This window comes from Gymnoscopelus braueri (assembly GCF_963280865.1).
Source record: "Gymnoscopelus braueri genome assembly, chromosome: 13".
NCBI classification, from domain to species: domain Eukaryota; kingdom Metazoa; phylum Chordata; class Actinopteri; order Myctophiformes; family Myctophidae; genus Gymnoscopelus; species Gymnoscopelus braueri.
Genome location: NC_137615.1, coordinates 10,397,983 through 10,412,565, shown reverse-complemented (window position 1 = coordinate 10,412,565; position 14,583 = coordinate 10,397,983). Strand labels below are relative to the sequence as shown.

The 14,583-nt window shown below is 42.2% G+C and overlaps 1 protein-coding gene across 2 annotated transcripts in view; it reads left to right on the top strand.

The window, feature by feature from the left end:
* Window positions 1–14,583, top strand: part of LOC308098417 (uncharacterized protein) — a 43,108-nt gene that overhangs the window by 18,683 nt on the left and 9,842 nt on the right. For both annotated transcript variants that reach the window (XM_080446765.1, XM_080446764.1), the window contains exons 2-3: window positions 6,017–6,346; window positions 12,648–12,962. In XM_080446765.1, the coding sequence (XP_080302891.1) occupies window positions 6,017–6,346; window positions 12,648–12,962 (645 nt within the window). The remainder of the gene's footprint in view (window positions 1–6,016; window positions 6,347–12,647; window positions 12,963–14,583) is intronic.

Genomic DNA, 14,583 nt, shown 5'->3' with positions numbered 1-14,583 from the left:
GTATGGTTTAGTTTATGGGTAATTAATTGTTGTAATGTATTGCTGAAGTTCATGACTCAATTCAATGTATTGTCATCTGTGTATAACAAGTACACACAACAAAATTAAAAAGTATCAGCAGGTGACAGTACAACACTTAAGACTAACTTTTTAGCTCGAGACAAAATTGAAACTTGAGATCTGCTCGGGACCCAAACTAGTGAAAATAGCCAATCTACAAGCTCACAAACGTTGCGAGCTTGTAGATCTGCTATTTACACTACTTTAAAAAAAAAGACAATATGCAATTTCTTTGATTTTATTAATTTCCTTTCTGTTTTTGAAAATCTCTCGAAATAATTAGAAAATTGTAGGAAACGGAAAAAAGGGATATTTACTCGTGACCCATAAAAATGGGTCCCGACGACCCGACCCATTGTTAGGGAAACAGTGCTGCACAAAGACACAGACTGAACATAAATAGCAATACAAGGTTCTGTCCCTGGAGAGACACCCAAAGCCGCTGCAACCTGCGCGCCGCCATCTTGCGCCATCATCATAAAACCAGGTCAACATGGACATTTTAAACAAGAAAACCTACATTAGTGCGCTGACCGTATGATCAGACAGCACTTGAGCAGGGTTCAAACCCAGTGCCAGTAGCAGCGGGGTTTAACCTCATCCTGTCCTGTTGTCCTTTCAATGGCATGGCATTAATTCCATTCTGTGAGCAGCTTAACCACTTAAGCCCTATATAGTACTACTTTGTTGGCCAACAAATAGTGAAAGTAGCCGATCTATAAGCTCACAGCACGTCACGATGCCACGCTTTGTGAGCTTGTTGATCACAAAGCGTGAACATTTTCACCATAGAACGACATGAAATACAGATGCCAGGTAGAAAGTGGTTGATAAACGTGGCACTTATCCCTCCAGAAGTAAGGGCTTGTATGGACAGTACAGTACTCGCATATCGTCTCTGTCGGGTGGAAACCTCATCGGAAAACTGTATATTTTCAGGATTCAAATTCAAAAGCATCAAAAGTAGCAGATCTACAAGCACAAAACGCGTCGCTGCGCGCCGCGTTTCGAGCTTGTGGATCTGCTACTTTTGATGCTTTTGCGTGACGCTGTAGTGTGATCACGTAGGGCGTTAATTTACGGAAAAAACACGAAACGTTAGAATATGGAGATAAGAGGTTTCTGCCCGACAGCGACGATATGATCAGTGCCACTGCGAGACTGTTGGCATGAAAGCGTACGACCATGGCACCGTCTGCAACGCTGAATTCACACCGGCAGCTGCAAGCGAATGTCCGTGGTGCGGTCATTCGCAGAATGCAATACATTGGGCGTGTCCAAGGTGATGAGTGACACCCGCATAAATAAGGTATAGCTGTGCTGCGGGGGAGAGCTACGGGTGCTCCGGGCGGATCAAAGCCGGCAGCTGCACACCCGGCAGCAGAGCTCACAGACGGGGAGAAGGGTAGACACTAGACAGTAGTTAGTTAGATGCACATATCTGGCAGCTTGTTTGTAAGGGCTATTTTATACAGTTTAGGTAAGAAATAGGCCGTGTCATCAGTGCCCGTACCCTAGGTGGGGGTTGGCGAAAGGGCCTTTCTGTGTGGAGTTTGCATGTTCTCCCCGTGTCCCCTAGGGGCAGGTACCCTCACAAAAACGTGCTGTAATCCTGGTCTCTATACTGCCTCCCCCTGGTCAGCCGGGGCGCCTGATGGAGGGGAAAGGAACTGGTTGGAATAACGCGTTCCTTCCACACGCTACGTCCAAACCGGGGAAACTCCCCTCCGTCGGGTGATAAGAAGGCTCTGTTGGCCCTCATGCATTGAAGGAGGCTCTGGGTTCTCCCTAGGTTGGCAGAGGGAGTATAGCGCCCAGGATTACTTAGACAATTGGCACTGGGTGAAAAAAATGGGGTTACAAAATCGCGGGATAAAAATTATGAAAGTAAAAATAAATAAAAAATAGGCTGTGTAGTTGCTCAACCTTGATTCAATTTCACACCTACAACTGCATGTTAAAAACGTTGCTATCAATATTGGCTACTTTCGTACATTCATCTTTTTTTCTGTGGTGTGTGTCGAGTGTTCATGCCTACTCCATGCCTACTTAACCCTTTAAGACCTGAAGCCGATTCTACATGTCTCCTAAATCCCAACAGTATTCTGAAAAACATATGTTTCTATATCAGTGGTGCTCAAACTTTTTCATGTCAAGGGCCCCCAAAATTATATGTATTTGGCCGCCGAACCCCAACTCAGAATGTTTTGTTCCAGGGACCCCCAGAAGCAAAGAATAGAGTTAAAAATGTTTTAAACAATATATATTCAAAGATTTGCACACATTTTCTCGATTTTTCAAAAATAGCAGATCTACAAGCTCATAGCGCGGCACTCGGTGCCGCGCTATGAGCTTGTATATCTGCTATTTTTGAATAGCTAAAGTGTAAAATAATGCTTTTTAGCTCAAATCAAGAAGTGTCACAGATGCGTTCCAGGTCTTAATGGGTTAAGAGCACGGCGCTCTACTGATCGTCTCAAAGCGTCAAAGTTGAGTTCTTCTCAACTTTTGACGCTTCTCTTTTGGCTGGTTCCCCCCCTCTGCTCTGCCGCAATGGAACGCGTCATATTCGTAGTAAGAAAGTAGGGATGACTCATACGATCGTGACACTGTAACACTGTTGGGATGAAAGCATTCACCAAGTGGCATACGCTATGTTAATGAGCCCGGTGTCCCGGAGCGAAACAAATTGACTTGATATGGTTCCCACGCTCAACCAGAGAGAGAAAATGTCTTCTGTTCTGTTGGAGGAGGAGAGACGTCACAGACAGGCCGACAACAGAAACGACTTGAGTGTGTGTTAATGGTCGCAGGAGGCCATGACTGATGACTTCCATTAGTAAACGTCACGACTCTGTACCCGTACAGACATCACATTTCTCAACTTTCACTACTTTCAATGTCATTTATTTTTTAAAGTTATTTTTTAAAACAACCATTAACAAAAAAATAGGGAGAAAAAAAGATGCATGGATTAATAAACTCTTCATTACTGATCGGTAAATTGTATTAGTTCATATTACAATTTATTATAATGAATCACTTTCAAGTTGGCGTTCCTATTGCGGGCATGTCATTGAATTTTCAAAACTAACATGTACCACATCTATAAGCTCACAACGCACTGCAACGGGCCTGGGAGCTTGTAGAGCGGCCATTTTCGTCATCGCGATGAAGGATATAGGGCTTAAGTGGTTAATAACCTCTTAATTACTGATTTGGTAAATCATATTAGTTCACATTGCAAACTAGGTTTTCTTATCGTTCTTACAATTAATTGCTCAGCACTTCTCCAGAGCTGCTGTAGCTGCTCGTGTCGTGTGTGCTGTCTGTAGTCTAGACTAGAGCAGTGCTTCTTGGCCGGTACTTTTTCATGTCAAGGAGCCCCACATTAATATGCATTTGGCTGCGGACCCCCATCTTGACAATAGTTATGACCCCCATAGAGGATTTGTGTTGTTAAAATGTCTCAGAAATATTCCAAAATGTTTTTTAAATAGCAGATTTCTTGTAGTATGTAGGGTTAAAGTGGTTAAACTAATTTTGCCGGTCAACCCCCTGGAACCCCCTCAAGGACCCCTGGGGGTCCCCGGACCCCACTTTGAGAAACACCGGTTTGGGCGTACAGAAAATGAGGGTCAGTTTCACGCACCAGTTTGGAGAGACTGTTAAGGTGGAGGAGTGGAGGGGTAGTGCTCCACTCTTATAGAGACTGTTTGGGTGGAGGAGTGGAGGGGTAGTGCTCCACTCTTATAGAGACTGTTTGGGTGGAGGGGTAGTGCTCCACTCTTATAGAGACTGGGTGAGGGAGGAGTGGAGGGGTAGTGCTCTTATATAACTGCATATAAATCACTGTGGATTAAAAGCTCAATGCCTACATGAGTCAACAGGAAATGGCTTGGTTTGCGGAACATTCTTTAATCAGTTTAACTCAGCCAAAATATGGTAAAATCCAGTAGGATTTTATATATTGGCTAATGGGAGGGCCCTATATACTGCTCTGTGTGTGTGTGTGTGTGTGTGTGTGTGTGTGTGTGTGTGTGTGCGCGCATGTGTGTGCGTGCGCGCGATGGAGAAATCACAAAAGCTGTGCCAGCCTGACCTCTGACCTCTGCAATGTCATTATTTAGGCTACAGAGTGTAGTGTGTGTCAGAAGTGTGACTCTGAAAGGATGACAGCTGTCGGAGTGTGTTTGATGGAGTTGTGTGTGTTTGTGTGTGTGTTGAAGTAAAGTGGGTCATCTCGCTGAGCCAACCCTTTGAATGGATGAGATTACATGTTTTGAGGGAGGGAGGGATGGATGGAGAGGAATGAGCGATAAAGCAGCTGAAATGTTCTTAGCCTATATAGTGTGTGTGTGTGTGTGTGTGTGTGAGCAGCCGGGTACATAAGGATAACACTGAATTGCACTTCACATTTGCGTGGCATTTAGCTCTCGTCCACAATGACTCACAATGGCTGAGCGCAGACAGGAGTTCAGTGCCTGGCTCAAGGGCACTTAGTCTGTTGGAGGTATCAAGCGTTTGATCTTTTAATTTTCAGTTGAATTTGTGACATTTATTAAATCCACGCGCAAACAGCAATTAATGGAGGAGTCCTAGTTGAATTAGTCTCACGAGCCAGACTGTTGACTTCAAATGCTTGCCGCCGTACAATCTTTACGGTCGTGCAAATCATCTGAGCATAATATAGCTCGCTGCTTATCAGAAATGGAAATTCAAAAATAAAATGTAGGGATATTTTAAAATATATTTTCGTGAACGGACATGACGAAACAGATGTCAGCTTCCTGTCTCGGCTTTCGAGGAAGTGTAGTTCCAGATTCTATATAGCATTCGGAGATCGTGGAATAGTTGTCTGGCTACGCAAGACTATAATTGAATGACGCCTGAATGTAGGTTACTAGGTCTCCAACTCCTCACAGTCGCTCCATAATGCTAATGGTTAATTTAACCCATTACAACCGGAAAAGCATCTGTGTCATTTTAGATTTTAGCTATATATATATATATAGTATATACGTATAGCAACATTTTGTTTTTCAGAAATCTCTTAGGATTTAGAACAGTGGTTCTCAACAATAACAGATATACAAGCTAATTGTGAATTCTCTAATGCAAATCTTCTCTTCTGGGGGGTCCCTGGCACAAAACATTTTCAGATGGTGGGGTTTGCGGCCAAATACGTATCATTTTGGGGGTCCGTGGCACACAGACAGTTGGTTATATGGTGCTATGCATATGGTGACAGGTGCTAGGTTCATGGTTTACCTGGTATCCTATGGCAGTGGTTCAGGGGGGGCGTCCCCAGCAAACTTTGTTACTACAGCAACATCACAATCATTTTATCCCCTGTATCCATATTTTATACGTTGACTATTCAGAAGTGTGTACATCTGCTATTTTTTTTTTAATACTTCAAGTGTCTTGAATTTATTCATAATTTTGAATTTGTTTAACTCAAATCTTCTGGGGGTCCCTGGCACAAGACCTTTTCAGATGGGGTTTTGCGGCCAAATGCGTATCAGAATGGCTATTAACATGATGATGATTTAAACAGACAGTGGAGGGGGAGGGGTTGTTTCAACAGGGGCCCCGCCAGACTGCAAGACAACACATTTTAATTTCTTTTGACTAGTTTAGTGTTCTGTGTCCTGGGAAAATGTCACATTATATATATTAACCCATTAATACCTGGAACGCATTTGTGTCACTTTAGATTTCTTTGGCTATTCAAAAATAGCAGATATACAAGCTCATAGCGCGGCACCGAGTGCCGCGCTATGAGCTTGTAGATCTGCTATTTTTGAAAAATCGTGAAAAAATATTTTATATATATTTTTTTCAAAAAACTGTTAGGATTTCAATTTTTTTTAAAGAATTGCCTCAGGTCTTAATGGGTTAATGAATGAATATATGAATGAATTAATGAATGAATAACCCATCTCCTCTGCAGGTCAGTTGAAGACGGTGATGGAGCAGGTCCTGGACTTTGCGGTGTGCGAGCTGACCAAGATCGTGGAGGCCTCCTTCGACGACCTCCTCCTGGAGATCACCAAGAAGGAGCGCGAGCAGCACGTCCTGGAGGAGCGGCTGGACAGGAGCACAGCAGCAGGAGGCGGAGGAGGAGGAGGAGCAGAGAACGGCCGAGGTGGTGGTGGTGGTGGAGGAGGAGGAGGAGGGAGGAGGAGAGGCTCCGAGAATGACTCTGCCTCGCCCAGCGGCTCCGACGACACCAGGGAGGACATGGAGAAGGAGAAGGAGACCAACAAGGCGGCCAGCGATGGTGTGTGTGTGTTGACGGATTACAAAATTCACCAGCCACTAATTTACAAGCCAACTATACACTGCATATGTATAGGCCTGTCACAATTATAACATCATCGTCTAATACAGAGGTCTTCAATAGGGGGTCCGCGACCCCTAGGGGGTCCGCGGAGGTACTGCAGGGGGTCCGCGAAATTGTTGTTTGATTAAACAATATTTTTGAAAAAAATATTTTTTTCCCCCAAAATGTCAAATTGTCTTTAAACATAACATGAATCCATAGCAAACAGATAAATGGAGGCACAATGCACAATAACATGGTATGTTTATACATATTTTGTAGAGATTTTTTATTTTGCAAACCTACTGGGGCAGGTGCGTAGGAGCAGGCAATATAAAACAACATTTTATACATAAATATACAATATATGTGGTAGCCCCCCCTACCCTACGAGGTAGGGGGTCCCTGCTCCATATACCCATCAGTTTGGGGGTCCCCTGGCCTGAAAAGGTTGAAGACCCCTGGTCTAATTTTTTTTTATTATGAAATATGTTCATTTAATATTGAAGTCAGTTGTCATGTCTGCCCCGTGCAATTTTGGATTACGAAGCCTTAAAAGCAATCTGAAATGTAATTTTGATTCATTGTGTTCCAATGTTCAACACCAAAAACAATTACATCGTTAATCGCAATTATTTGTATGACAATTAATCATCAACTTAAATTTGTAATGGTGACGGTGTCGTCGCTGTCGGGTGGAAACGCCGTACGTCCAAAAGCGTTACGTTTTTTTTGGGGGAAACGGGGACAAAAAGACCCGATGTTCCAACGGGATCGGTGGTTCTCAGACCCCCACAACTCTGAGGGTGTGCAAATGGGTCCATTTGGTTCCATTTAGTACACTCTCACCTGGACCCCACTTGTGAGAACCACTGCAATGGATTCAATGTAGTTATTATTATTATTAAAGGAGAATTACCTTTTATATGATGTTATTATATCCTCGGACGAGTGGTACATTTTCATAACTCCATCCCGAGTCCACCGCAGCTAAAAACGTGAGCGGATGGTCTGTGCGCTAAATCGCGTATTTTTTTCTTTCCGTGATATCTGACGTTCATATTAATAGAAAACTCTCCACAGTGTTTGTGTTAGATGCCCCAAAAGCATCAAAGTAGCAGATCTGCAAGCTCGAAACGCGGCGCGAAGCGACGCGTTTTGAGCTTGTAGATCTGCTACTTTTGATACTTTTGGACTTTGAATCCTGGAAAGTAACAGTTTTGGACGTAATGAGGGTTTCCACCCGACAGAGACGATACGTTTTTTTTATCTGAATATAAAAATGGACCCGGGCCGTTAGTTGTGACCGCTTAGCAGAAGGTAATGCAGAGATTAACCCATTAAGACCTGCAACGTATCTGTGTAATTTTTTGATTTGAGCTAAAAAAGCATTATTTTACACTTTGGCTATTCAGCAGATATACAAGCTCATAGCGCCGCATTACCAGCTTGTTGATCTGCTATTTTTGAAAAATCGTGAAAATGTGTGCAAATCTTTTAATATATATATATATATATATATATATATATATATATATATATATATATATATATATATATATATATATATATATATATATATATATATATATATATATATATATATATATATATATTATTTTAAAGCGAACAAATCTTTGCTTCTGGGGGTCCCTGGAACAAAATATTTTGAGTTGGGGATCGGCAGCCAAATACATACAATTTTGGGGGGGTCCTTGACATGAAAACGTTTGAGCACCACTGATATAGAAACATAGGTTTTTCAGAATACTGTTGGGATTTAAAAGACATTTGTAGAATCGGCTTCAGGTCTTAATGGGTTAAAGCCTAATTCATATACTTGGGTCGTACGACCGCAACACTCGTCCCTGATCATTCTTGAATTTTCAGCGAGCGACGCGGCTGTGCAACAAGTTTAGGATAAACTCAGACCCGCTGAAAGAAAGAGTTGCGACGCTCCCATAGACTTCTGTTGTAATGGGAGAAGTAACACGTGTCGTGGTGGGGGAGACCAATATCTCCCGACAACACTTTAGAGTTCCAGCGTTGAACCTCGTTCGTTCTCAGGCTTTCCGTGGCACTTACTGGTAAGTTGATGAAATGACTGCATCTGTGACATATCATCAATTTAGTCAAATAGTGGTATTTGATGTAGTCAGCTTTAGTTCATTATATCATAAGACAATAGCTTATTGCAGTGTTTTGTGGCATTCAAAGGTTATGTTTTTTTCAGTTACCAACACTTGCTTTAGATCGTATTACTTAGGGATGCACCGAAATTACTCGGCTGAAAATAAAAACCACTAAAAAAATTATATAATAATAATTATACCGAAACAGCTTCAATAATATAATCGTGCAACATGAGCGTGGGAGTGACTGGTGCTGTTATGACGGACTGTCTGTCTATATATAGCATGCACTCAGCAGCACTCTCACTGCAGAGCATCTGCCACATGGCTACAAGCCCCCCTCTCCTCTCCTGGTTTGTCTATAATTTACTTCGACGTACGGTGGTGTCACGCACCGAATACGACCAATCTACAAGCTCACAATGTGTCGTGACCTTCGTGACCTTAGTGTGCTTGAAGCTTGGCTATACTCGGTACGCGACACCGTTGTATGGCAAGGTACAAATCAGGCCTAAAACGCAAATACTTCATGTGAATCCCTCTCGGTAAGAAACACCAGACCAATAGGCTACTGGTGCAAACATCTCTACTGGATTCATTATTTATCTTCCCCCTTCCACATTGTGTTTGTGTGCCTGGTTCTTTAGTTCCTATCCGTCCCTGTATTTGTAAAGTGTAACTTATCTTTTTCATGTTATCATTACTATGGACTTTGCATCCTTGTCCCTCGTTTATTCGGACTGTTCAAGAAGTAGTGTATAGGATGTACGGTACAGTAGGAGACATGTACTGTAGGCACAGATATTCATAGACTTCTTCCCTGCTGTAGGCTACCTATACTCATCATACGTAAAATCTACATTCTGAACTTAAACATTTATATTGAAACTGCCCATACTGTTCTATACAGTTCATGTCCATTTCGGTGCATCACTAGTATAAGTACATCTGATTACAATGAGCGATAGCTAGCTCAACTAGGTAATATGGCTTGTTTGTGTCTAGCAAGGTTGTTCCTGGATTAACTCAATTTAAACCTTGTATACTTCATTGTACGTCAAATAGTGCAAATAGCTGATCCAGAGGCTCCTAGCGCATTGTATCGTGATGCGTTGTGAGCTTATAGATCGGCTATTTTTGCTCAGTTTGACATTTTAGAAAGCGTGTGGAAAATGTAGAATAATTTATAATTGGTTGAAATTGTGTAATTCAGTCGCTACACACTTCCTTTATTAGTAGTCAGTGGATCAGTAACTAGTGATGAAAACAGCAGCATAAATGTGGATGATTACAGGAAAAATAAATAAAAATAATTGCAGTTGGCTAATAATTATTTATTATCATGTCATATTTTTCTGTTGATGACCTAGTAGCAAGCCAGCTAGATGCAACCATTTGAGAAAGCATGGAAGACTAACTTTGATGACCTAGTAGCAAGCCAGCTAGATGCAACCATTTGCAAGGTATGTAACTGTCTGTTATTGTTGCTTCTGCTGACTTGGAACAACTATTTTGTTCTCCTGTCGGTATCTTTTGGGAAGCCATTTATCCTTCCTTTCTTCCAAACGCTGTACAGCCAATTATGGTAAGACATCGATCCATAAAAGGTGTTTTTCTTTTGTTCCATAAGATCATGAATAATGTGGAAATTTTATATTTCAACCACTCTAATGGCGTGTGCGTGTGCGTGTGCGTGTGCGTGTGCATGTGCGTGTGTGTGTGTGTGTGTGTGTGTGTGTGTGTGTGTGTGTGTGAAAGAGAACTAGCACCAACAGGAGTGCAAGACCATGGGTGGAGGAACACACTGGATCTTCACCCTCTCCCTGGACATAATTAAATAATAAAACGTTGTATTGAATGCTATTGGTTGCCTTGTATATTCTGTACCGTTTCAAACCTACTATTTGGTTTACATTGAGCAGTTGGTGTCATGATAGATATTTAGATTACCGGTAGATGAGATCAGATTAGATTAGATTCAACTGTATTGTTATTGCACAAAGTACAAATAGTAAGAAACAAATGCACTTAAGCATCTAACCAGAAGTGCAAAAGAAGCAGTAAAGGGCAGTGTAATGTACATACTGTATGTATGTATGTATGTATGTATAACATGTAAATAGAATGAAGTGCAAAGGTCGATATGTGTATGTGCTAAGATATACAGTATGAACAGTATTAACAGAAGTATAAACACGCTAAGATTTAGATAGTGTCTACACTAGTATGGACAGTATGCAATATAAAGTCTCCAGGAAACTAACAGCTGGAGGTACATGCATACAAATACGATGTAAACACTATAGATCATGAATAATAATGAATTAATGTGCCCTCTTTAGTTGTTTTAGGGGTATTGGCCACGTACATTTGCACATAACTGGAATTTGTCCTCTGCATTTATCCTTTATAACTAAGGAGCAGTTGGCAATTATTGAACAGTGCCTGGAGATATATACACTATAGACAGTGTAAATGAATACACTACTGTCGATAGTGTTTATATCCGATATTCCCTTTGTCTGCATGTTTATGTGAATGTCTTCACAAAAGACAACACTAGGATATGAGTTAAGTATGACTATAGAAGCACCAGCTTATATTAAATGTAAAGTAAAACAGTCTTCAGTGGCTAGCATCGTAGCATCGAATCCTAGCCATCTGGATCTGCCTTGTGATTTTGGCGCCTAGTACTGATATAAAGTAATATAATAGCAATAAATAAATAATACGGTAGCAGACATAAATAATAGAACACAACAGTAATCAATGCACATTATGTGTTAATAATTAATGAAACTTACTGTCGGTGTGTGTACTGATTGAGTGTGTGTGTGTTTGTATGGGGGTGCAGGTTTTCATTCCAACCCAAAGCTACACTAGGTGACGTTGCTAATTAGAACACCATCAAGGAGAGCGGGAGGAACTCATTAATAGACTGATAAATGTGCTCCAAATCAGTCACATGTTCAGAGATCGGCACTCTTCAGTGGCTTCAGTCTAGTGTTTCCTGTGTCAACCAAGGAAGCTTTTGAAAGGAAGGGAAGCCGACGCCATTTTCTCTATCGTGCAATTCCAGCCGGCAGATGCGTCGCACTGGGTGGCAGACTCGCCGGAAGTCGGTGAAATAACACTGCAGTCTATGAGAGCCGGCTGGACAGCTTATGAACAAACACTATTTCTGAACGATTGAGACCTTTATAAAATACTCGGCTCAGGAAAACAAAAGAGGACATATCACACATTGTTTTCTGCTGTGTTGCTTTTCGATGTGTACACTGTATAATTTTATAGAGGTATCTAAAGAGCACAGAGTATGTTTCTGAACGGCCAAATTTAGCGCGAGACTGTCAACCATTTCCTGTCTGGCAACCAAATCTCGCGATACCTCCGAGACAGAAACGATACCTGCCGCTGTTTAGATGCCTCAATACAATGATGTACTGTGGCACATCGAAAAGCAAGTGATTAGAAAACAACCTGTGATACGTCTTCTTTTATATTCCTGCACCGATTATATGACGAAGGTCGCAATCGTTCAGAAATAAGACCTGGGACGCATCTGTGTCACTTTTAGATTTCTTTAGGCTATTCAAAAATAGCAGATATACAAGCTCATAGCGCGGCACCGAGTGCCGCGCTATGAACTTGTAGCATTTCTTTAGGCTATTCAAAAATAGCAGATATACAAGCTCATAGCGCGGCACCGAGTGCCGCGCTATGAACTTGTAGATCTGCTATTTTTGAAAAATCGTGAATTTTTTTTTTTTGATTTTTTTTCAAAAATCTGTTAAGATTTAAAAAACATTTTAAGAATCGCCTCAGGTCTTAAAGGGTTAAAAAGCTTCCTTGTGTCAACCAGGAAGTAAGAGCAGAGAGCTGGTGTATGATCGTCGTCTCTGGATTGGACTGCCCTTGGTCTGCTTACTATGACGACAAACTCACATTTACAGATCTGTCATTAAAAGTCTCTTGTATGTTCCTCTCCTTCCTTATTTCCCCTCATCTCTCTTTCCTTTCCGATTGTCTTTTCTCTTTTCTCCCGCTGTTTTCTGTCACATCCTTCCATCGTCATCTCTTCCCTCTGTTCCACTCCGGTTCTTCTTCTTCCTCCTCTCCTCCTTCAGACCGGGACAAGCCGGCGGTCATCTCCGTCTCTCAGGACTGGGTTCCCATCCTGGACAAGGTGTTCGGGCAGAAGTGGTGCAGCGACATCTGGCAGATCAAAGACGAGCCCCGCAGCGGGAGGGGCGCGGGGGACTCCGGCTCCACCCCCATCTGTGACCTCGAGCCGTCTCCCACCACCCCGCAGGAGGACCCCCGCTGGACCCCTCTCGAGGACATGGAGGTGCTGTCCCCCGAGGACGACGACGACGTCCTGTCAGAGAGACAGAAGCCGCCGACGGGAAGAGGAGGGGAGGCGGCCCTCAGCCCCACAGCGGGTAAGAACTGCTGTAGCAGCAGCAGCAGCGGGGATTCCATCGGACCAGCTCAGTCTAGGCCAGTGATTCTCCACCTGTGGGCAGTGAGGATGTTGTAAAGTGAGCCCCCAGCTAATTGGCAAAACACTAAGACTGTAATGTTAATATAACATAAAAAATCACACCCTGTGTGAAGTGGGCGGTGTCTTGCTAGCTAATCACAATACTGAATGGAGTCAACCAATCATGTACAAAAGATAAATACATTTATTGAAACACTCTTTATGATGGACGAAACCATAACTTGAAAACTTGAAAAACAAATTTTTGTTTTTTTTCAAGTTATGGTTTCTTATATAGGGCTATGCACATGTGTCATGTGACACTGGCCAATCACAGTCCTGAATAGACTGTGATTGGCCAATCACAGCGCAGGATAATTGTACAAATTTCCTGGGCCCAGATCACAGCGCAGGAAAATGTACATTTTTCCAAATCTCACTTATAGGGGCGGTTTCACCGCCCAAAAAAATTACGTCATGGTATTTTTTCTATACAACTTTGAAAAATGAGTTTTCATTGTGATAGCGATAAATAGGAACTTAATGTTTAGTTTCATTGATACAAGCCGGAACACAAATAAACTTTGTTCTGAAAATGACATTTGGCTGCCGTGTTAAGCGGTCATATGGGTGGGCCGCGAACACTTTAAAAAAATGTTCAAGTGGGCCCTGACCCAGAAAAGGTTGAGAACCACTGGTCTAGGCACACTACCACGGCTGAATTGGTCAGCACCAAGACTAACAGTCAGAATAAACATCTATAAGAGCATAATTGACCTGTAATGTGCCGTTTTTCTGAAGAATGTTTAGTTTTCACCGTTGCTACACTATAAAACAAGTGTAAACCCACAGTCATGTCCTCAGCAGTTATGCCAAATATCTCGGTAGCGATACAATATAGGTGTGCCACTTTGTCCATATCGTGCATCCCCAGCGTGCGAGGCACATGTACCCCCTCCAGTAGCACCTAGACTAAGTTTCTTCCTGCAGGAAACCCTGAGTAGTAATGGTGGCATTAGTTAACACCACTAGTATTGGCACTAGTAACACCAGAAGTAGTAGTAGTAGCATTAGGAACACCATCAGTAGCAGGAGCAGCAGCAGCAGCAGCAGCAGTAGTTTCACATAGCCAGAGAATCAGAGATCTCTGCTTACAGATACCGATCTGGTGACACCTAGATTCACTGTAGTGGCTAAAACTGATTTTTTTTTTCCCCTCCTTTTTTTTTTAAAGAAATACCTGCAGAACCAATGCCAAGACTTAAGGGTGGTTCCTTCCTATTTGGACGGTGATAGGTTTTGTTTATAAAGCAGTGTGCATAGGTTTTACTGCAGCTGTTTTTTCTGTTGTTCTAGCCAAGACATTGAATGTAGATGTATCGGTAGATGGAGATTGGCAATCGTCTGCCTACGCAAGACTACAGCAGTAGCAGCAGTAGTAGTAATGGCAGTAGCACCTGTTGTAGTAGAAGTAAGTTCCATTAGTAACAGTAGTAGTGTGTGCTGCAGCAACATCAGTAATTGTTGAATTTCAGAATTGAAGTAATTATGGCTTGGGTAAGTATTTAGAGTTAAAGTAA